The 23,157-nt window shown below is 43.9% G+C and overlaps 1 protein-coding gene across 1 annotated transcript in view; it reads right to left on the bottom strand.

The window, feature by feature from the left end:
- The window catches only part of Skap1 (src kinase associated phosphoprotein 1), a 286,838-nt gene that overhangs the window by 49,360 nt on the left and 214,321 nt on the right, over positions 1 to 23,157 (bottom strand). Inside the window, exons 5-6 of the mRNA XM_040749572.1 lie at positions 4,118 to 4,195; positions 2,463 to 2,546 (exon numbers count right to left, since the gene is read on the bottom strand). Of these exons, the coding sequence (XP_040605506.1) occupies positions 2,463 to 2,546; positions 4,118 to 4,195 (162 nt within the window). The remainder of the gene's footprint in view (positions 1 to 2,462; positions 2,547 to 4,117; positions 4,196 to 23,157) is intronic.

The following is a 23,157-nucleotide window of genomic DNA, read 5'->3' as shown; positions in this document are numbered from 1 at the left end:
CAGAGTAACTGTCTGCCTTGTAGGTCTAGAATTAACTAATTAATTATCCAAGTTTTTGAGACAGAGTTTCATATAGCTCGGGCTAGCCTTTAACTCCCTACATAGTTGAGATTGGCCTTGAACTCCAGATCCTCCAGATTCTATCTTCCGAGCACTGAGATCACAGGCATGCACCATCACACTGGTTTTACGCAATGCTGAGGATCGAACCCAGAGCTTCATGCATGCTAGGCAAGCATCTACCAATTGAGCTGTACCTCCAAGCCTGAGGCCTAGAATTCAGAGGAGAACACACACTTGCTGAACTTGCAAGTGGATTGGGGGGTTGGAAGCTCACAGAGCTTCTGTTGCTCAGTTTTCCAGCAGGCTGCCATCATCTCCAAGTACCCCTGAGTGGGAAAGATTCCAAGGAACCCACGGCGGTCCAAAGCTGAAATCAGTGACACCGCTGCAGGAGGAGGGGCAGAGTGAGGCAAATGCTACAAAACCAACACATCCTAAGGATTCCAGGTCACTAGCCAAACTGTGGTTCATGCTGCCATGGTTGGACTAAAGATGCTGGGAGACTGTCCTCAGGCTAGGTGTCCAGGAGTCAGGAGAATACAGTTCAGAAAGGAACGGAGGGCAAACAGTGCATGACTGGAAGGCAAATCTAAGACCTTCTTTGTAGAACTACTCCTGGCTTCTGCATGGAGGTGGGCGAGTCCAAGGAAACCCCTTTGAGAACTTTATTTATCTTTCCAATCTGTGGGATGGCATCCTCTCCCTGGGAGTTGGCATTCTTTTGAGAGAGGGTTTCTCTGTGTAACAGCTCTATAGAATTCGCTTTGTAGATCAGGTCGGCCCTGGGTTCACAGAGATCCGCCTGCCTCTATCTCCCAGTTGCTGGGGTTACAGGTGTGTGCCACCACTGCCAGGCCTACAATAATAACTTTGAACTTGTATTTATTTGTAGTTCTCACCAACTGTGCTTAAACCCTCTCTCTTTTCCTTCTCGGGGACTAAGCAACTGTGTTCAGTGTGAATGAGAGGTCGTTAGCACGTGGTGGCTCATTATGAAACTGCTGTTACTGTTGTCATCCGGCTGAAGGGTGTCTCTTGGGTGCAACAACTCTTTAAGCTTCAACACTCTGACTCCAGGGATGTCCACTGGGTTACTATTTCCCATGAGTTATGAATATGCTCTTAAAGAGTTTGAACCCTAAGATTCTATTTCTGGGATATTGTTAAACACTGCTTAAATTTTTCTCAGAATTATTATCATTATATTATTGTTATTATTTTGTGTGTGGTGCTAGGAATTTGCTTCAGGGCCTTGTGTACACTGGGCAGGTGCCCTACCACCAAGCTGTGTCTCCAGTTCTTGGCTTTGGACACAGACTCTTGCTACGAAGCTCAGGCTAGGCTTGAACATGTGATCCTCATACCTCAGCCTTCTAAGTGTTGGGACTGCAGGAGTGTGTTATCATGCTTGACATCTGAATTTCTTTTCTTGCTCTTGTTTGCTTTAACATCTCTGTTTGTATGTGTGTTCTCACTTGCACATGTATGGAAGGGTGTGCTTGCACATGTATGGAAGGGTGTGCTTGCACATGTATGGAAGGGTGCGCTTGCACATATATGGAAGGGAAGGGTGTGCTTGCACATGTATGGAAGGGTGTGCTTGCACATGTATGGAAGGGTGTGCTTGCACATGTATGGAAGGGTGTGCTTGCACATGTATGGAAGGGTGTGCTTGCACATGTATGGAAGGGTGTGCTTGCACATGTATGGAAGGGTGTGCTTGCACATGTATGGAAGGGTGTGGTCCTGTCTGTGAGTGCAGGAGCATCAAGCCACAGTGCACACATGGAGGTTGGAGCACGCCTTTGGTGACGGTTCTTGTCTTCCACCTGCTTGAGACAGCGTTTCTTGTTTGCTGCTGTGTACGTGAGGCCGGCTGGTCTAAGGGTTCTGGGGGAATTCTGCTTTCGCCTCCCAGCTCCCTGGAGTTTCTGACTTTCATCTCACTATAACTGCTGCCTCTGGTCTCACTGTAAAGGCATTGGGGTTACAGACCTATATTACCACCTTTAGTTTTACATGGGCTCTGGGGATTTGAACTTAAGTCCTCATGCTTATGCAACAGGCATTTTATCCAATGAGCCGTTTCCCCAGCCTATTTATTTATTTAAAGAAGGCTTAGCCATTAAACTCTGATAATATTGTGTAATAAGTCACAATAGACCATGACCCTTCCATATATTGACTACACTTAGTGTTTAAAGAGGAAAAAAGTGCTAAATTGGTCTGTGTTTTTGGTGGTGGGCAAGGCTTTAGTTACCAAGTCTATTTCTTTGCTAAGCATCTCGTTCTATGGGCGTTAGTTAAGGGCTGCTATCTAGAGATCTAAGTGCTGGAGGACTTAAGAAGTACTGGCGTCCAGGAGTAAGGGTGCCGCCGTGTAAAAGGCAGACACTTACTTTTCTCATTAGCATAGTAGAGGAAGAGGCCTCTGCTGACAACACACCATCGCTTCTGCCACTCTGACCCAAAGAAGCTGTGATCTACGCGGAGGAGAGAGAAGAGACATAAATTCAGGTAACTAGAATCGCCCAAGAGTCTGTAAAATCCAACAACACAGTTGAGTGGGTTATTGTTTTATTTCCCAGGTTAATGGGCTGTAAAGCCCTCCTTTTCACTCCCACAGGTTATCTCATATTGACTGAGTGGCAAGATGAACTCCATCACAGGCCCCGGCTCTTAGTAAGGTTGCCCTCTGCTTTCATGGCTGTCTTTTCTTCTAGCTTGCTTTCTATCCTTTAGGATCAAATCTCACCCTGCACTGTTCATATGATATATTTGTTTGTTTGTTAGAGACAGAGTCTCACTGGGCAGTCCAGGCTGGCCTGAAACCCATGGCTATCCTCTTGCCTCAGCCTTTCTAGTGCTGGGATTATAGGCATGCATCATTATACCCAACTAGCATAATTTCCATATGTGCTGCTTTCCGTGAACCAAAATGATTGATACTCCAGGTCCTCCAGGCCATGGCCAGGAGAAGGGCTTTCTTGTTCTTCTTTCTGAGAATGTGTGGTAAAACAATTTGCCTGTTGAGCATTGAAACAAGGACTCCGGCTCTTGTAGTACTTACTTTGAGTGATTTAAAGGGTCAAGAGTTGGGCATGTCTGAAATCTGGAAGTAAGTTACTTCACACTTGGAAAGACTACATTCTCGGCAAAAACGGTGCCACTCCTTTTCTTTCCTTTTTTTTCAAGATAAGGTTTCTCTGTGTAGTTCTGGCTGTCCTGGAACTCACCCTGTAGACTAGGCTGTCCTTGAATCCAGAGATCCACCTGTCTCTGCCTCCCAAGTGCTGAGATTAAAGGTGTGTCGCCCCCTCCCCCGCTACAGTGTCACTCTTTAGGGGAGTACACTGAGAGATGAGGACAAGAATATCATCCGTCCATCCATCCGTCCGTCCGTCCGTCCGTCCGTCCACCCATCCATCCATGTATCCATCCATCCATCCATCCATCTGTCCATCCTTCCATCCATCTTTCCATCCGTCCATCCATCTGTCCATCCTTCCATCTGTCCTTCCGTCCATCCATCCATGCATCCATCCATTCATCCGTCCGTCCGTCTGTCCATCCTTCCATCCATCCATCCATCTGTCCATCCTTCCATCCGTCCGTCTGTCCATCCATCCATGCATCCATCCATCCATCTATCCATCTGTCCATCCTTCCATCCATCCGTCCGTCCATCCATCCATCCATCCATCCGTCTGTCCGTCCATCCTTCCATCCATCCATCCATCCATCCATCCATCCACTCATGAAGATCTGCTTGTCTCCGCCTCCCCCATGCTAGTCAAAGATGCCACAACTGGGTTAAGACTAATCTCAGGGAAGCCCACAATAAGCTGAAGATTTGGGCCACACACTGATTGACACACACTGATACTACACTTCCTTCATTTCCTGGCTTTTTGCCCTTTATGGGCCTAGCACAGTCCTGGTCCCGGGAAGACATCCTATAGTCTAGCAAGCTCTTCCTCCCTTCTTCCCTCCCTTCTTCCCTCTCTCCCTCCCTCTCCTGGAATGGTCCACTCTTCATGGGTTCCACTAATACCTTTGCTTTTCTTCTCCAAGTATCCTTGCTTGATGATGCTATCCAGCTCCTGCGCCCCTCTTAAGAGGTTCTCCACTCCTAAAAAGAACAACAGTAAAATGCCTTCTTTAAACCTGATAGAATTTCCTTTTAAGCTACTTTAAATTATTCACATCAATGATGGAGTCTAGAAGGGTAATTGTTGAAACGTAACACAAAATACAACAATTTCTATATGGTTAGGGGAAAAAGTTAATTTTCTTCCTAATTATATCTAATGCTAATATTGCCTAAAATGACTAACCATACATTAACTTGTAAGGGGAGGTAGCCTAAATATGCACTGATTGGCAGGAAAAGGACTCTGGGGAATTAGGAATTTGCAGTGGATATAAACTCTAAATTGGGTAATCCACACTGAGATAATCAAAAGTCAGATGAATAGCAACCAGGAAGGACAAGCTTCAATGAGTAATAGACCCTACTCTGCATGTAGTCATTTCACAAGGGCCAATAAAGAGATAGCCACTTGTGGTTTCTGTTGTTGTTATTTTTGTGTGTGTATTTGTGCTTGTGTGTGTGTGTGTGTGTGTGTGTGTATGTGTGTGTGTCTTTGGGTGCATGCATACATATGTGGGAGTGTGTGTTTGTGGGGCAGAGTTTGAATTGGGTGTCTTCCTCTATTGTTTGTTCTCCACCTTATTTTTTGAGGCAGGGTCTCTCTTTGAACCTGGAGCTCACCTATAGGCTATGCTGGCTGGCTGGTGAACTCTGGGGGCTGTGACTGTCTCCACACCCCCAGTGCTGGGCTTATAGGCTAGTGTTACCTTGTCCAGTTTTTATGTGGGTGCTAGGGATGAAAACTCTGGTCCACACTTTTCCTACGGAGCTATCACCCCAGTCTGTTTCCTCTCTGGGGAACATAAATTTTATGAAGCTCACATGAAGAAGGACTATGGAGGTGAATTTGGCAATAATCACCAGGTCTTGGGTTTTTCAAAGTATGGTGTGTGTGTGTGTGTGTGTGTGTGTGTGTGTGTGTGTGGGTGTGTGTGTGTAAGAATCATAGACACTTTAGCAGAAAAGAAGGCCTTGGGGCTGACATCAACCTTTAACTGCAGGACAGTGACATTCTTGGTTTTTAATAGCTTCCTTAGGTACAAATTTATTGAGATGCCAAGGTCCTGATTCATCTTCCTGCCTGGGGGCGTTACTTGCTTCATAAAAAGGGAGGGTAAAACATGGAGGCAAGAAGTGGCTTCTCAACAATAAAACCAGAAAGAACAACAGCCTCAGCATGTATGTATGTATGCATGTATGTATGTATGTATGTATGCATGCATATATTTATTTATTTAAGCTGTGCTGGATCATGCAACCCTTCTGTCTCCACACCCTGAATGCTTATAAGCATGGACCGCTGTGTCTAGCTCCCCTAGAAGTTCTGGGAAAACACAACTCTGCATTTCCCTCTTCTCTCCTCTCCCGTCTCTTGTCCTCTCCTTTCCTCTCTAGTGCATGGTCCACCACTAAGGTACAACCCCAGCCCAACATCCTTAAAAATTACATTTATTTATTAATCTAGGTGGGCGTGTGTGTGTGTGTGTGTGTGTGTGTGTGTGTGTGTTTAGTCAGTCTCTTCTACCATGTGGGTTCCTGGGGATTGAACTCAGGGAGTCAGACTCTACAGCATGTACCTTTGTCTGCAGGGTCATCTCACTGGCCCCAACTTTACATTTCTGAATTAGGACAAATGGAAGAGAGTAGACTAAAATAAGCTTAATATTTACTTTTTAGTCCTCTAACTCAAGTGTTTTACAGTTTAGCTTCAAAATTTATAAAGAAAATCATTGAAAATACATCTTATGTACAATTTTCAAAGAACAAATAGAAAATATTACTTCTTTAAGAAAATTATGAGGACACAATGAAACTTCCCAAGGAGGGAGTCAAACAACAGTCTTACCCAGCCATGACGCTTATGAACCAGACTGATGGCCATAATGGCACAATAACCTCTTGGTGCAGCACTAGTTCATGTACTTTGGCAGTGACCAATAGTTCTCAACATGGACTTAGGACCTGTTCAACAAGAGGGAAATTATTCCTAGCTAACTACTCAGTCCTAGTAAAGTAGTGGGTATTGGAGGAGAATTTACAACATCTAATTACCAAGGCAACATAATCTCTGACAGCAATATATAAACATTTGCCCTTAATCCCATGTATAAATGTAGCCCTCACTCCTTATCAAGGAAACCTCTCTTTGCAATATGTGGAGACCACTACAGAAAACCGCAACCAATCAAAATTCAGAGTCATGGAGTCCAGTCCCAATAAGTACATCTACAAAACACTCCTGCACCTAAGGTTTATGGGACATTGCAGAAGGCATGGGAAGATTGTAAGAGCAGGATCAGGTACTTTGCTGTGAAATTGTGTTTCCTAGTAATGCCAGAAGCTACACACAGAAAGTCTCCCCAACAAGACTGCCCCAAATGTGAGCTGAATAAGAATGACACCAGTGGACATGCCAAACTGGTCAGGGAAAAGCCCACAGGGCCTTAACCCTACACAAAGAACTTCAGGCAACTGAGGAAAGCTGGGAGTGGCAGAGGCGACCCTCCCCAGGGGGGAGCACATTAATTGGTTGTCCAGTGTCAAATGGTCAGCCCTGAAAGCATACACACAAGTAATATTTTACAGACAGAACTGGTTATATTTAGGATTACATATGTATATACATATGCAAATGCAATAACAATTAGTGAAAAAAGAGGCCATGAATTTGAAGAAGAGTGGGAACTGCTATAAGGGAGGATATGAAGGGAAGAAAGGGATAGGAGAAATTGTATATAATTGTATTATAATCTCAAAAAAGTGTTGTTTTGCTGGGCAGTATTGGAGCATGCCTTTAATCCCAGCACTCGGGAGGCAGAGGCAGGCAAATCTCTGAGTTCAAGGTCAGCCTGGTCTACAGAGAGAGCTCCAGTGTAGCTCAGTGGTAGAGTGCTTGCCTAGCACGTATGAGCTCTAAGTTCATATTCCCAGCACTTCACACACACAAAACCAACCCACAATTAAGATGACCATTTTGCTTCTGAGCTATTTCAACCACAGTTTTTAAAATGTAGATCATAGGCTCTGTGGTTAAGACTGCTCACTACTTTTGTTTTTGTTCCCAGTACTCACAGACTGCAACTCTGGTCCCAAGGCCTCCGATGCCCTCTTCTGGCCTCTGAAGGTACTGGCCCTTATGGGGGCACATACATACATGCATGTAAACACTTATACACATAAAATGCAACTCTGGTCCCAAGGCCTCTGATGCCCTTTTCTGGCCTCTGAAGGTACCAGCCCTTGTGGGGGGGGGGAGGCACATACATACATGCATGCAAACACTTATACACGTAAAAATAAAAATCTTTTAAAAAACCCACAAACATGGCCAGAGATCAGAGAGATGGCATGGTGACTAAGAGTGTTGCTGCTCTTACAGAGGACTAGAGTTTGCTTCCCGGCACCCAGGTTCAGCAGCTTTCCACTGCCTATAACTTCAGATCCAGTGGTCCAATACCTGTGGCCTCCACATGTGTCTGTACTCACATGTACATGCACACACACACACCTAAAAAAATAAATCAGGAGTCTTTTATTGGCTTTATGCAATCTTCTTTTTTATTCAATTGACTTGCTGTCAACTTCCTTGTTCATAGAATCTTTTCCGTCCATCCCTTCTTCCTCTCTCTCTCTCGTCTCTTCCTTCATCTCACCCTCTCTGCGTCTCCTTCTTTGTTTTTGAGACAGGGTCTTACTATACAACCCTGGCTGGTCTGGGACTCACGATATAGACCAGACTGGCCATCCTTTCAGATGGGGTTTGGGGTACATGCTTGAGATGAACCAAAACAAATGAAAGTTCATTTTTTCTAGGGTTTTTCTACCCTACCTCCCCCTGTGCCCTGAAATTCGAGTCTCCCTGAAAACACCTTCCAAGAACTGTTGCTGAGTCTTCTTCAGGTGGGAGGGAGGTCATGTGAGGTGAAGACTAGCAACAGGGAAATCACTCAGACGGACATTTTTCTCTGAAGAACTGTTCAAAAAATTGCTCCTGGAGGCCTCAAACTCAAATGAAAGATACCGGGCCTGAGAGAGACAGGATCCCCCAAGCTCATCTTTCCACAAGTTTTTTCATCTTTTTAAAGGTCTTGTTAAATTTAGAGAGTTTCTTGTTAAAGTCTGAATCATAAAAGACATGTTAAGAGTCTTATTAGAATTCAAACCTCCTTTTTTAAAATGCAAATCTAAATGCCATTTTATGGAACATTTATAATTATGAAAATGGAAAGACATTGCCTCATGTGCGGGGCGAGTCTGTGTGTATGAATATTACATTAATGTGCCCACACCAGCTCACTGATCCTGCTGGCAGGAGCATAAAAAATGCTTGAGTGAAACTTTTATTTAGATGCTAAGACTCCAGGCCCCAGCGGGGTGACAGAGACAGCCCCTGTGAGTTGCCATCAGAGGCAGAGCTTCAATTGAATTACCCAGGGGGGAGGAAGTAGTGATGAGCACCGCTTCGCTTATTTAATTTCATTTACTTTCAGTACATTATCAGCATGAGGCTTTTCTCTCCCCACCAAGTGAAACCCAAGAACACCACCACCAAGAAAACAAAGGCATAATGGCAGCAGAGACATCTGAACTCCAAGTCACTAATTCCAGGCCTGCAGGGAGAGTGCATCCCACCTTCTCTCCCCCAGAGTCAGCCTCAGCTTGCTAAAATCTGGGCCCTTGAATGAGTTGCTGGTTTCACACTTGGTTGTCCACCAACAAGATCCCAAAGAGTGGTGTGATTGGGGATGGGTTTTTATACACTATGCTTTTGTATGTATGTAAACAGGTGTGGTTATTTTGCTTTCTTACACATTAGAGGGTTTTTGTATTTGGGAAATATCTCACTTGGTTTCCCTGATGCACTGTGTGTGTGTGTGTGTATGGGGGGGCAATGGGATTATAGAAGAAATTAAGAATGCTTATGGAAAAAATAGTCAAGCAAGTCCAATCAGTCTCTATTTGATTGACTGGATAGGCACGGCCGTGAGTCCTATATTAGTTGTTCACTGTGTAGACCTGACTCTAAACTCAGCTTCCTTAGTTCTCTGACTTGTCAGCTGAATCTACGACAAGTTGGAAGCTACTGTGTCCCTTTCACTGTCTCCTTTTTCAGTGTCATCCGGGGCCCTGATCAAGAACTGGTAACATGGGAATGCTCATGGTTAGTTAAACTATGGCAGGTGAGGCAGGAGACTTCTCCACGGAGTCCACACCCACTGTCCAGCAAATGGTGCTATGCCTTACAGAGAGTGGACATGCTTTCCATGGTGATGAGAAAAGTAGGAAGAAGCCACAAACAACTGTGCAAGTCGCTATTCAAATGGCAGAACCATGGACAGTTAAGTATAAAATTGTAAAAAGAGACACTTTTTCTTGGTCTATTACCTGAATAGAAGCTACCAGCCATCATAATGAAAAAAAGCAGAAACTGTTTCAATTTGTTGGGAATAAACGGTCCTCTTGCATAAACCTGTGCATGCATCACATTGTATCAGCACAAAACAGAATTGCATTAGTGTCGCAATCTCTCTCCACCACTACACTTAACTAAATCTCTCTGAGTAACTCACATAAAGAAAAGATTCACTTAGCTGAAGGATGTTTGGCCATAAAGATAAGATCAACAGAGAAGTGTGTTACTCAGAAATGATGGCCGCCCAACTTCCATGGCAAATGAAGATAAAACAAATTCGCAGACATCCTTCTCTCTTCATCCTGATCCTTCTAGACCCTGACATCCCACCTTGAAACCATAAGAAAATGACAGGGTAGAACTCCATCTCTCAGTGCTAAATGCGACTCTTCAGTCAGCTCCTCATGGCAACAACAATGGGGGCCCTTTGGAGTGTGATACATTTCCATAAAGCAGTCAATAAAACAGACATGGGAACTTACGTGCGTCATGGCTTATTTAACCAGCTGTGTTCTAGCCCACCGAGAAAAGGGAATTGGAGAAATTTGTTGGCAACACACAGCACAAGGCTAATAGCTCAGGAGATCACCCAGTTCCCCTGAAAAAATGTTGCAGTACCTGGAGGACAAACCAGGTGCCCACTAACTATTACCACAGGCAGTGGGTTTGGCCTCGTGTGCCCCTGTGTGTGTGTGTGTGTGTGTGTGTGTGTGTGTGTTTTCCAGTTCTCTCCCAAGTTAAATTGTGGACTTCTCTTATCACTCTTCTTCCTTTTAATTCAAGTTCAACTGCCTTGAAAAGAAACCAAATTCACCCATGTCTAAAGACCGCTAGCTTCCAGGGGATGGTTTTCAGGTCAGGTAGATGGCACTGGGGGTCTGGCTGGATGAGACTAGAGAAATTTGGTGTTTGAAGGCTAGGAATGGTCAGGGGCCATCTTAATTCCAACTCACTAACTTCAGGCATCCATCTGCCTGTTGAGTTGTACAAAAACACATACTTTCTTCTTAAAAATATTAAACTAAAATTTATGTCTACATTCATGTACATATACACACACGTATATATTTATATATGGCATGTATCTGTAGGAACCCCAAGGGGCCAGCAGAGGACACTAAATCTCGCAGGAGATGGAGTTACAGGCAGTTGTGAGCAGCTGGAAACTAAATATGGGTCCTCTGAAGAACAGCCCATGCTTGGCTTAGTCATCTCTCCAGCCCCTGTGGCCCCCATTACTCCTTGTCCTTAGCCTCTTGTTTTCTGGGTTAACTTCCTCACACCCTTATTCTCAAGTTTTGGGAGCCAGCCCATGGTAGTCTGTCTGTGGTATCTGTCAAGAACTGTGCACCTCCTGCTGCTGAGAGAGGAGCTGCTTTGGGGCTCTTTTTCTGTTTCTCTGTGGTACACTCATGGGATGTTTCACCTTCTGTGGTCCCGCTGATAACCACTTGGGCTTGTGCTCAACCCACCACATCGTTCTGCCATTGTGCTTTGCTCTTTAAGGGATTTGGATAAACACATGAAAGGTGAACAAGTCCATATCATTACCAATTGACTTTGGACATCAAGGATTCAAAGACAGAGAAAGCACTTGGCAGACGGCTTTAGAATGAATGGATGTGTTTGTGGGGAAACAGCCCCGTGCAGACAGAAGGCAGGGAGTGAACACAGCATGGTTAATCAAGTTCAGCTCCACCGGGAAGAAGCTAGGCAACTGGGCAAGGCGATGGGTTTAGACACAATGGTGAACTGACACACTTAATAGTCGCCACAGACAATGTTCTGGATATATATATATATATATATATATATATATATATATATACATATATATACATACATACATACACACATACATACATATATACTTTTTGAGACCCAGTCTTTGATGTAGTAAGAACTGATCTAGTCCTTGTGATCCTCCTGCCTCAGCCTCCTGACTGCTGAGATAAAAAATGTGTGCCACCATGCACTTTTAAGGACCTATTTTTTTTTGAGACAGGGTTTCTCTGTATTGCTTTGGAGGCTGTCCTGGAACTCGCTCTGTAGATCATGTTGGCCTCAGACTCACAGAGATCCATCTGCCTCTGCCTCCAAAGTGCTGGGATTAAAGGCATACGCCACCAATGCCTGGCTAAGGTCCTATATTTAAAAATATAAGCTTATACTTTTTCGTGTACTGCGATGGCCCGTAAGGTTGTTTTGCTTTCTAGTTGTGTGCGTTCTAAGAAGTCAACAGACATATGGAACAAAATAAAAGTCTCGCCGGGCGGTGGTGGCGCACGCCTTTAATCCCAGCACTTGGGAGGCAGAGGCAGGCGGATCTCTGTGAGTTCGAGGCCGGGCTGGACCGATAGCCTCTGAAACAATACAGAGAAACCCTGTCTCGTAAAAACCAAAAAAAAAAATAAAAAAATAAAAAAATAAAAGTCTCAGATTCTGTAGTAGGACACACAAGGTAAGACTGGAGGAATATTATTAGAGGGAGCAACATGGAATGCTCAAAAAACTCTTTGTGGTCACCAAGGTAAGGTGACCTTTGTAAGACTTCCCCTGATGGCTGTAAGGGGACACCCCTACAGAAGGATGTCCCACTACAGGATAGGGCTCATTTGGGAATCTTGGACACGGTTTAGTCTAGGAAGAGATCTTAGTTTAAAAAGGTTATTGAGCCAAACATACACACTGATCTCTTTTGGGGGAGCATTCCATCAAAAATGAGAAGATCTGAAGTGCTTTGTGGCAATGTTGAATATCCAGAGAGTGAAGAACTTTCTTATTTTTATGGAAAAACACAGAAAAGGCCTGTAATGTCTGGGGGTGCCCCTTTTCACACCTTCCCTGCCCATAGCGTTTTTACCCATGTGAAAGTATCAGAGCAAAGCTCTTCTAGCTCCAGGAGTGGTAACCTTGACACACCGAGGCTGCTGGCTGAGTAAATGGCAATAGTCCACTTCCTCCAGCAGGTGTGGGTGGTTCATCTTAAAGAATGGATAACTTAATGTGACTGCGGTATCCTGACACATTCTGATTAGTTGAAGGGCATGGATTTTGAATCATTTTAGAGTAAGAACAGACTTAAAGTTTCCCTAGAATAATGTCACTCATTTGCATTCTGATATGCTCTTTAAGGAGAAAAGTCAATTAAAGGGAGCCATGATTTATCTTAGTTATGCTGCAGTCTGCAGTCACTAAACAAATCTGCACTTCCATAATTGATGCAATCAAGGATTTCCAAAGCACTTTATGTTCTTAGATAAAAACAAAAACTGTTTCCTTCAGAACGGCAGTTGATCCATGGAAGAGAGTTGGACATGGGGATGCCAGAAGATATGTGCTATAGCATGAATAAGGCCATGGACTCTACGTCATCCAAATCAGGAATGCTCTGATGTCCATAACGTGGCACTCACAACTTCAGTTTTGTCTTAGGAATCCAACCTTATTTTGTGTTATGGTTTGAATTTGAAATGTCCCTCATAGGCTCATAGGTTTGTATAATTATCCCTAGATGGTGGTGCTGTTTGGGGGAGGGGAGATTATGGAACCCTTAGAAAAGGGAACTGGATGACAGATTGAGCACCCTAGGGTGGGCCTTTGGGGGTGATAGCTCAATCTTGTTTCTGACTTGGTTTTCTCTTTCTTCTATTGCCCAGAATGCTCCCACTGTGGTGAACTCTGCTGTGCCTTCCCTACCACAATGTTCTAAGCTTCTGAGACAGTGAGTCCACATAAGTCGTATTCCCTTAAGTTGTTATGTGTGGTATCATAGTAGTAAGAAAAACAACTCATTAACCACGGAACCACAAACGACCTGAAGTCTCTTGAGTTGAACCCCAGTAAGTGGTGACAGTGTAAAGTAGGAGTCTTGGTACCAGTCCACATTGCAGCCCTTCAAATAGCCTTGTCATTCTACAAAGAAGGAAGAGCTGGGTTAGGAATGTCCAGTTGTATCTTATTACAAGCCTTGTAGTACATTTTCACTCCATCCTGAGGCTGGAGACCATCATCACACACCACTGGACGGAGAGCATCTTTTTGTTTGTTTGTATCGTGTGTTATTGAGACAGGGTTTCTCTATGTATCCCTGGGTGTCCTGGAATTTACTATGTAGACCAGGCTGGCCTTGAACTCACAGAGATCCTCCCACCTCTGCCCCCTGAGTGCTGAGATTGAAGGTATGCACCACTATGCCTGGCTTGAGAGCATATCTTTACTGACAGACGACAAAATTTCATTTTCAAATCCATTTCTATACTACCCACTGAACTGTGAGACACTGGGGTGCACTTCTGTGGGAGAGTGTGTGCCTGGCAGGCATGACACTTTGGGTTCGATTCCCAGCACAAAACAGAACCCCTAAAATCCCCTGGTATCGACAACAACAAACAAAACAGAAAAGGCAGAAACCACAAATGCAGAGAAAGAAACACAAAGGAAAGTGCTTCCCCTGGCTCTGCCATCACTCTTTCGGGTTGGCCTTGAATCTGAGATCCTGCTGTGCCTGCTCAAGTGCCAGGGTGACAGGCACACAGCAGGATTGCCTGATTTTTCTGGCTGTGAACTCACGGTTTAACTTGCTCACCGCCTATCCGTGTAGCACACCATGGCCAGAAGTCGTCTCTCTAAAACTTGGACCTGGTTTTGTCACATCACATTCCCGTTTAAAGTCCCCCAGGATTCTCTATCGCCTATGAAATGCAACCTCAAAACACTTGGTTGTATACAACCCGTGGTGACACATTATGATCTTTTATTTTTCGTGTTACAACAACCTTCCTGTTTCATCTCTCTGAACCTTTCACCTCCCAGCATTTTGGGCATGAATATCAATCTCTGTCTTCAAGAGTGTGCCCCAGGCACTTTACACTACCCAGCCTTGGCTGGTACAGAGCTTGCTGTTTGGCATTTCACTTCCTGAGTAGGAAGACCCCACTCAAAGCTGTGTGAATCAACACAGCCTTCTCTGTTTCCTCCATGTAAAGTCACATACTCCTATTATGGGCTCTAATATAATTTTCCGTAGTGAAGTTTTATGTGACAGTCCGGGCTTCCAGGGACCATGAACTTTACTGTAACATTCTCTGAGTACATCTTTGCTTAGTTTTATATGAGGCCTGAGTTCCATGTAATGTCTGTCATGTGCCTTGAACAGGATACAGAAAAGGGACTATTCCTGGGAAAAAGAATATAGCTGTAGACCAAGACAGCAGGAGGAGAATGAGCACAGACTGCATTCAAGGGAAGGGAGCCGACGCCATGCTGGAATGGCTTCATCCGTGCCTAGTGAAAGACGGGCAATGTAACAAAGATTCTAGTACTGGGGCGGGGAGCATGCCAGCTCTCTCGAGAAGGAGGGGAAGGGTTGTTGGAGAGGGGAACTCGAGACCATGTAAATATCTGAGACTCATTGCAAGGCGTACTCTTGATTAGCTGTCGGATCGATGTAACATTAAGAAGGATCCTTCTCTAGAGCACACAGGAAACTGGGGGTGTTCCATGCTGGCTATTTAATTTCTTGAAGCCTAGAGAAAAGCTGCCGGTGGGAAATGAGGTCCCTTTGATGGAGGGCAGCGAGAGTCATTATTTACACACCTGTTTCTCTCCCTATCCCCAGGGGTCTGGTATACACACAGTAGGTGTCGGATACATTTCTGTTAAACTGAACTGAAAACCACTTCTTGCCTGAAGGGACTCTTGGTCTAAGAAGGCAATATGGGGGTGAATATTTGCTAGATAAATCATTTTCAAGCTACGAGTAGTAATTTTTGTTCTGCTGTATATTTACTACTTTAATTTAGGGGTTGGTAATGTGAAGCAGGAAAGTTAAAAAAAAGGGAAAAGGAAAAGACAGGACACAGTCAAAGAGCAGAGAGGAAGTGTGTGGGGGGGCACAGTGCTGAGGGCAACGGGAATCCAGGGAAAAAACAGAAATGCCAAGAGCTTAAAGAGGAGCAAAGGTTTTTGTTTTTTTTCTCCCATGACAGCATTCTCTATGTAGCCCTGGCTGTCCTGGAATTTGCTCTGTAGATTGGACTGACCTGGAACTCAGAGATCTGCCTGCCTCTGCCTCCTGAGTGCTGGGATCAAGGGTGTGTGCCTAAGCTTGCTTGTGTGTGACTGTGGGTATGTGCACGTGGGTGCGGGCACCCAGAGAAGGCAGAGGCACCCCATCTCTGGAGCTGGGGTTACAGGTGTCTGAGCACCTGACATGGGTGCCGGAAATCAAACTTAGTCCCCCATGAACACAGTACACCCTCTTAACCGCTGAGCCATCTCTCCAGCCCCAGGAAGTATATTTCGGAGTCCTATTTTGGAGCCTGACTGGGGCACCAGTGCTCTTCATCTCAGACCTTACTTGTCTCCAGGAAAGCACCATGGGATGCTACTCAGATGAAGCTGAAGTTCAACGAGGACAATGCCAAATGTGAACATGCTAATGAGTGAATAAATGATTACTCAGTTATGTGGCGATCACCAAAGTGATGCTGGAGTCTGTTTCCTTGCTCTTCAAAACAAGAGCTTTCAAAAAGGAATCAAAGGACCACAATTTTGCCTTCTCCATGTCTCGTCAGTAAAGGACTCTCAGATACCGTCAGATCACGGCACTGAGAAAACTTTTTAAAGCAAACAAAGCAGAAAATAAAGAAGAGTCAGGAACTAATTATCATGATTCTCTAGAGGGTATTTCAGGGTGGATGATCTAACGAGAGCTCTCACACCCCATCAGGAAAAACTTGATGGGAAAGCAATGATCTTCGCAATGTGACTTTGACCTGGTATGTATCATCTACTGGACCAAAGGCTACTCCCCAGCTAGACCTCACGGGCAGCCAGTTCCTTGACTATTTTTTTTGGCTGCTCTGAAGATGGACCTTTAGGGCAAAAATCATCAAAATCAACTCCCTGTTTATTAAACTTAGAAATGTGAGACTTAAAATCTTTCTCAATTCTTCTGACAAAACTCAAGCAAGTTGTAAGTTGAGCTTTGCGAGGAAAAAGAATTAGGATGAGAAGATAAGGGTGATGTTTCTAGACCCCAAAGTTTCCAACCAAATCACCCAATCTGTAATTGCAAAATAAAAACAGGAAATCTCAATATCTATTTGTGCAGATCATTAACTAAGGCCTCCTCAATCAGCAAATGGGGGAGGGGGATCAAAAAGGGGACCTACCCCCTAAACTCCAGGACAAGATACAGTTGGAAAGTTAGCACAGAGATGTGTCCTTTCCCTCGGATCTAAACCAGTGCTTCTCAAGTTCCCTAACGTTGCGACCTTTAACATACTTTTTCATGTTGTGGTGACCCCCAACCATAATATTATTTCATTGCGGCTTCATAACTGTAATTTGGCTACTGATATGAATCATGATGTAAATCTCTGTGTTTTCTGATGGTCTTTGGGTGTCTTGGCCCATAGGTTGAGAACCATTGATCTAAACAAAGACCTGTCCTGTTCTCTGACACGTCAGTTGGCTATGTCTGTCTGTCCATCTGTTCTTATTGCTTGTTTAGTAAGCAGTGTATCGTGATGAGGGAAAGTGTCTTTTTGTCAGGCCGTGTGGGAGAGAAAGAGTACTCCTCTCCCCACTGAACATTACAGACATTAAGGCAGGCACTCGACCTGCTCCGGTCCCTGGGACAGGGTGATTTACAATGTGAAAAGGGAAACCTAAATCACCAAGCAATGAAAACATTAAAGTTAGTGCATGACAAGTGAGGAATTTATTACCATTAACTCCAATAAACAGTTATAAAACACTTGTCCTTTCCTGTCTGTGCCCAGGGACACGGACCCTGGGCTTCATTAAGCTCAACTTTCCTTCCCTCTTCACAGACCAGTCATGTGTGTTGGAGCCAACCACCATTTATTGTTAAGTGGACTGGTTCATTTTCCAGGACTATGGGAAGCTGAAGGTACATCCATTTTGCTTCCCGGCACTTGGTATAGACGGATGAAATAGCAAAGTTTAAAAGACGTGCAGCTTGGTATCACTCTATAAGTTTGCTTAAAACTCCCTAAAATGTATGTCTGACAAAAGCAGAGTAGCTCTTCTTAGCAGCCTGTCTCACAGGCAGCTATATAAGTAATAATGCCTGGCGAGGTGGGCGGCGAATTAGATGCCAGCTCATGTCAGCTGTGCTTAGCTGAATAATTTTTCCCCTGTTATTGTTTGGTGCAGCACCCTAGAAGTCTGAGATGGAAATCCATTTCCTTCCAACATTTTCTCTGTCACAGGGGCATACAGGTTTATTACCTTAAGGTTGCTCATGAACAAAAGAGGTTGCACATATTGGACGGCTAAGGAAGATTGGTTCAGGATTCATTTGTTTTGGCATGAAAAAAAAAGAAAGAACTAAAATGTCTTTCTGGAAAAGCTGACTGTAGCTGTGGAATTGTTTGGGCAATTGTTTGGGTGTTACAGAGCAGCTAGGAGAGGCAGCAGGAAATTCAGGCTTCCCTGATCAGTTACAATAGTCATGTGATGATGACAGCTGTCTTTTTATGTTTGGGCGACAGTTTAGGGCATGTAAAGTGGCCACTTCTCTGGTGCTGTCTTGGTTCTGACAGGGACAGAGAGACTTCACTAATCCAGCTTCCAGAAGCCGAAACCCAAACTGTGGTACAGCTGATTAGAAAAACAAAACATAAATTCAGGTTTTCCAAAGTCTCCAACTCAATTTTCCTGTGCCCCATTACACAAACATTTACTTAACATATAACAGTATAGCCATAGCTCTAGTCTGAATTTCATACAAACGGCTGGGCGTGGTGGTACTCACTTGTAATCCCAGTACTCAGACGACTGAGGCAAGAGAGGGGCAAGTTTGAGGCCAGTCTGAGCTACAATAATGAGACTTTCCCTTAAAAAAACAAGATGCGGAATGATTTAAGTCTAGATTTCCCAATTTAAATTCCAAGATTTTAAACTTAAAAAATTATGTGTCTGTTTGTGCACGTGAATGCAGTGTCCACAGAGGCCAGAAGAGGGCGCTGGGTCCCCCTGGAGCTGGAGTTAAAGGGGCTGTGAGTCATTGGACCTGGGTTTTGGGAACTGGACTAATACATGACCTTAGCCAATGAGCCATCTTTCCAGTCTCAAACGTCATTGTTTTTGAACCCTACCCTAACCTCTGCCTCTGCTAAGCATAGCTGCAGTCACAACACTGCTAGTTGGATGCACAATGAATTACTGTGCCCAGGAGTTGACCAGGATGTTCGGCTTCTGAGATGGGATCAGAGAGGAGGGGAAGATCGGGACCACCTGCCTGCAATAAGACGTGGAACTGCCGGGTCTCTTGTGGACCAACTGTATAGCACTCATAGAAGGAAGGCCAATGAGGCTCAAGGCTTTGATGTGGACTCTGAGCAGCAAATCCCAGTGACCACAGTAAGACATCCGTGGCATGAACTGCTGAACTGCATGCAGCATGATTTAAGGAGCTGGCAACACTTCCAAGGAAGAGCCTCCCAGATATCGTCTCACCACACTCTCTCACTCTTCTAGCAGGAAGAACTCTCAGACAAAGCAGTTCCAGGACTCTCAGGCATTGATAAAGCAAACGACCCAGGCACTCACTTTGCAGATGGAGAAACTACCACCCACCCAGGCAGCAAGTGAAGTCAGTTTGACTTATCCAAGGTGATGCAAGGTACTGACGGTGATGTGAAGAGAAGTCAAGTTTTCTGAGTCCAGCACAGCAGTCACCTACCTCCCTGGTCTCCTGAGGAGCCTTCTCCAATTCTGACACAGAAAGTTTGGTTTCTGAGGGAGGTCTCAGATCTCAGGACATATGGTGGACATAACAAAGTGGGTGAGTTAGATGAGTCCACACCCTGAACACTAGGGCTCCTGGCTTCCTTTTGCTACAAGACTTCAAGATCCTTGGTTATGATGGAAAATGGCAGACCTCAAAATTTCGTTGATCCTTTTCTGGGAAAAAAAGGTGTCTGGCTTCAGGGAAGAGATGCCTAGGTGTGAGGGACTCTCAGCAAAGCTGGCTAGGTGAGCCTGTCTTTCTAAGTTTTTGGACTCTAAACGAAGGCCTTCAGTTGAAAAACTCCACTCCAACACACAGATGGTGGGGATTAAATCCAGGTTCCCACACATAGGGGACAAGCAACTCAGTTTGAGATATGAGCAGCCATGTAAGATCACCAGACATCCAATGTAAAAGAGAAGAGCAAAATGTACAACAAAACAAAAGAAATAAGAGGAAATGGTTAATTTGGGGTACAGAAAAGAGAATTTAAAAAGCAAACAAACAAGGCATCATTTATACTCCCAGAGGGAGGAAGAGACACTGGGACCATTAAGAAGGATGCTTAATATGAAGCAATTAGAGACCAAGGAAAGACAGTTGGAAATTAAGTTAATGGCGGCTAAAGTTGAAAACAAACTACATTGGCCAGTTAGAAGACAACATCGAAGAAATCTTATATTGGGCAAAAAGAGTAAGAAAAGGAAAATAGAACCGACTAAGTAAAACACAGAAACCAGAGGGGAAGAAATAACGAAAGAAACAATAAAATATCTGAAAATGAAAGACAAGGATTTTGCAGTGAAAGAGTCCTCCACAAATGAAGACTCACATGCTGGTAATCACAGTGAAATTTCAGAACATAATGGATGAGAGAATATTCTAAGAGATCCCGAGTCAGAGGGACAAACAGGTTATGCATCAAGAATCGATAGCAAGAATGACATGAAGTTCTGCACAAGAACACTGGAGGCTAGACCCAATGAAGTGACACCTTCCAAAGTGTAAGAAAATTCCCAGCCAAGAGCAAATGTAGAACACAGAGCTTTTCACACAGGCAAATTCTCTAGAAACTGACAGCCTCTAGCCCATCTCAGAATGAGGGGGTGCATCACAGAAGAAGTTAAACTGGATCCAGAAGACAGGGCTGACAAAGGAAAGGGATAAAAGGGAGTTACAGGGTGACAGCAGCCATCCTGGAATGCGCAGGACAGTGGTCTCCACGAGAGCTCCTCCAAGAACAAAATGGAACCCAGGGATCAGCTGACTGTTTGACCAAGAAGAAAACAATAATGCTACACTTCTGTTACAAAGACTGACAAGAACTAGGGGTAGCAACTTTGAAAGGTAACCTCAGGAAAGGCTGAAACATTTTCCAGCTCTAGGAAAACAGGAGCAAATAAGTAAACAAGTATATATTGTGTCTTTTTCCTTTTTGAGACAGTCTCTCTATGTAGCCCTGGCTGTCATGGAACTTGCTATATATAAGGCTGGCCTCAAACTCACAGAGATCCCCTGCTTCTGCTTCCTAAGTGCTGGGTGATTGGCTATGAAACAAAATTTAACTAGCCAACTGTAAATGACTCGATGGTAAGTATTTACATATTAAAATAATGTGAATACTGAACAGCAATTAATGAAAAGTTCTGATATACTGGGAAGATAAAGGGACTGAGAGGGCTGTCGGGTTAGTAATGCTGCATCCTCCAGTTTCAAAACTGTAGATAACATCTGAGATCAACAAATAAGAAAGGAACTGTATAATAATATTATTTAGGAGTGTGGAAGGTACATAGCAGCATAGATTAAAAAAAAGCAAGAAAGGCACACTTCCGGACAGAACTCCGGCTGGGAAGAGGTAGTTTCTTCTTCTTCTTCTTCTTCTTCTTCTTCTTCTTCTTCTTCTTCTTCTTCTTCTTCTTCTTCTTCTTCTTCTTCTTCTCTTATTGTTATTATTTTAAAACTATGTGCCAGGGGCAGGGCTTTTGAGTTAGTTCAGCAGTTAAGACAACTTACTATTCTTACAGAGGTTTGGTTACCAGTACCCACCAGGCAGCACACAACCACCTGTAACTCCAGTTCCAGGATATCTGATGCCCCCTTCTGGCTTCTGAAGGCACTGTATGCACACACACACACACACACACACACACACACACACACACACACACACAGAGGCAAAACACACATACACATCAAATAAAAGTAAACAACAAAATAAGCTCCAGTATACACTGGGCCAGAAAGATGACTCAGAGCGGGTGAAGGTGTTTACTGTCACACCTCATGGGCTGAGATCCAATCCCCAGGCCCACACACATGGTAAAAGGGGAAAACTGACTGCTGTAAATTGTCCCCTGACCCTCCATATATGCATTATGGCATGGGTCTTCACACATACACATACACGCAAAATAAATCAATATATGTAAGAAAAAACCCAATCCTTATGGATGTACTCACATTATTTACACAATAATACAAAATAACCCAAAGATTAAAAATTTTGCAATGATTTTATTGCAAAGCCATATATCTACATATTTATAAACGATGCCCCTTCTGAAAGGCTGATTATAGAAAATCTCTAAGTCTAATAAGTGGTGAAGGAATCTATAGGAGGAAGAAGAAATCCAGTGTAGTACAAGAAAGGAACAATTTTATCAAAAACACTCGCATGAAGATCTGCCTAAATTAGGCATCATTTAAAGTGTACATTAATAAGCTTCAGCCTGCATGCAATTTTAACACTCATTTACTGTTCTGATATTGTGCTGGTATTGTAAGTCTAATTTTCCTAAGTCCTTCCTAGATTGCAAGAGGACTCAGGAAAACAGGGGGCCTCTCTCCATTGGAGGTCTGCTTTATTTCACAAATAATAAAAAGTTATGGGAGCCCTCTAAGGTCAGAAGCCCAGGGGTATAAACTTGGGCTGCAATTTATGGAATGTTATTGTATTGCTGGGCATAACAATAATTGAAAAAAGCATCTGTAGATCAAATCAAATCAAGGAAAATTTATTTGGAACCTATCACGTGGGAGGGGTTATGCCAGAGAGCAAAGAATTCCTTGAGTGTCCTGGAGAAATAACTCCAGATCAGTGCAAAGATAGCGAGCACAGACATGATTTGAATTGATAGGGCTGGGGAGATACAAGGCCATTAAGCGGGACACCTGTTGTCTAGCATTTCTGTTAAGGGCTTTGCCTTTTTAAAACATAATCAGCAACAAATAACCATTATTTGTGACATATATTACACTTTACATTGGTGGGTGGAAATCGTGTTTTAAGAACAGGAAATGAAGGAAAACCAGAACCAACTGCATGTAATTTTTCAAGTGGAAACAATGGCGATATGAAGATATATGGGCGTCAGACCCAGTTGTGGAGGAAGGAGAGACTGTGTGCTCTTACTTCCGACAGTGTCATGTCTGTGACCTCCACCATTTGAGATGCTTTGATTCCACCTTGCCCAAGGGACCTGTGAGCACCCGGAGAAGGGATGACAGATACCTATGCCTGACCTCACCTTTACATTGCCTGACAGCTGCAGGTATAAATCAGCTTTCCCCTGGAAGACCCGAGTGTCAGAAGCTTGTGTGAAATGCTGCAAATATTAAATGATGTCCCCAAGGGTTTGACTGTTAACTGTTTTCTCCTGTAACAGGGAGAGCTGTTCACAGGAAGGCTGCTTTCCCACAGGGACCTCAATTTGTGTATAAAACGAAGTATGAAACTCCAACGATGTCTTGTCACTTTGG

The sequence above is a fragment of the Mesocricetus auratus genome, unplaced genomic scaffold (genome assembly GCF_017639785.1).
Source record: "Mesocricetus auratus isolate SY011 unplaced genomic scaffold, BCM_Maur_2.0 Super-Scaffold_100007, whole genome shotgun sequence".
NCBI classification, from domain to species: domain Eukaryota; kingdom Metazoa; phylum Chordata; class Mammalia; order Rodentia; family Cricetidae; genus Mesocricetus; species Mesocricetus auratus.
The sequence above is the reverse complement of the archived record's forward strand: the minus strand, read 5'-3'. Positions and strand labels throughout refer to the sequence as shown.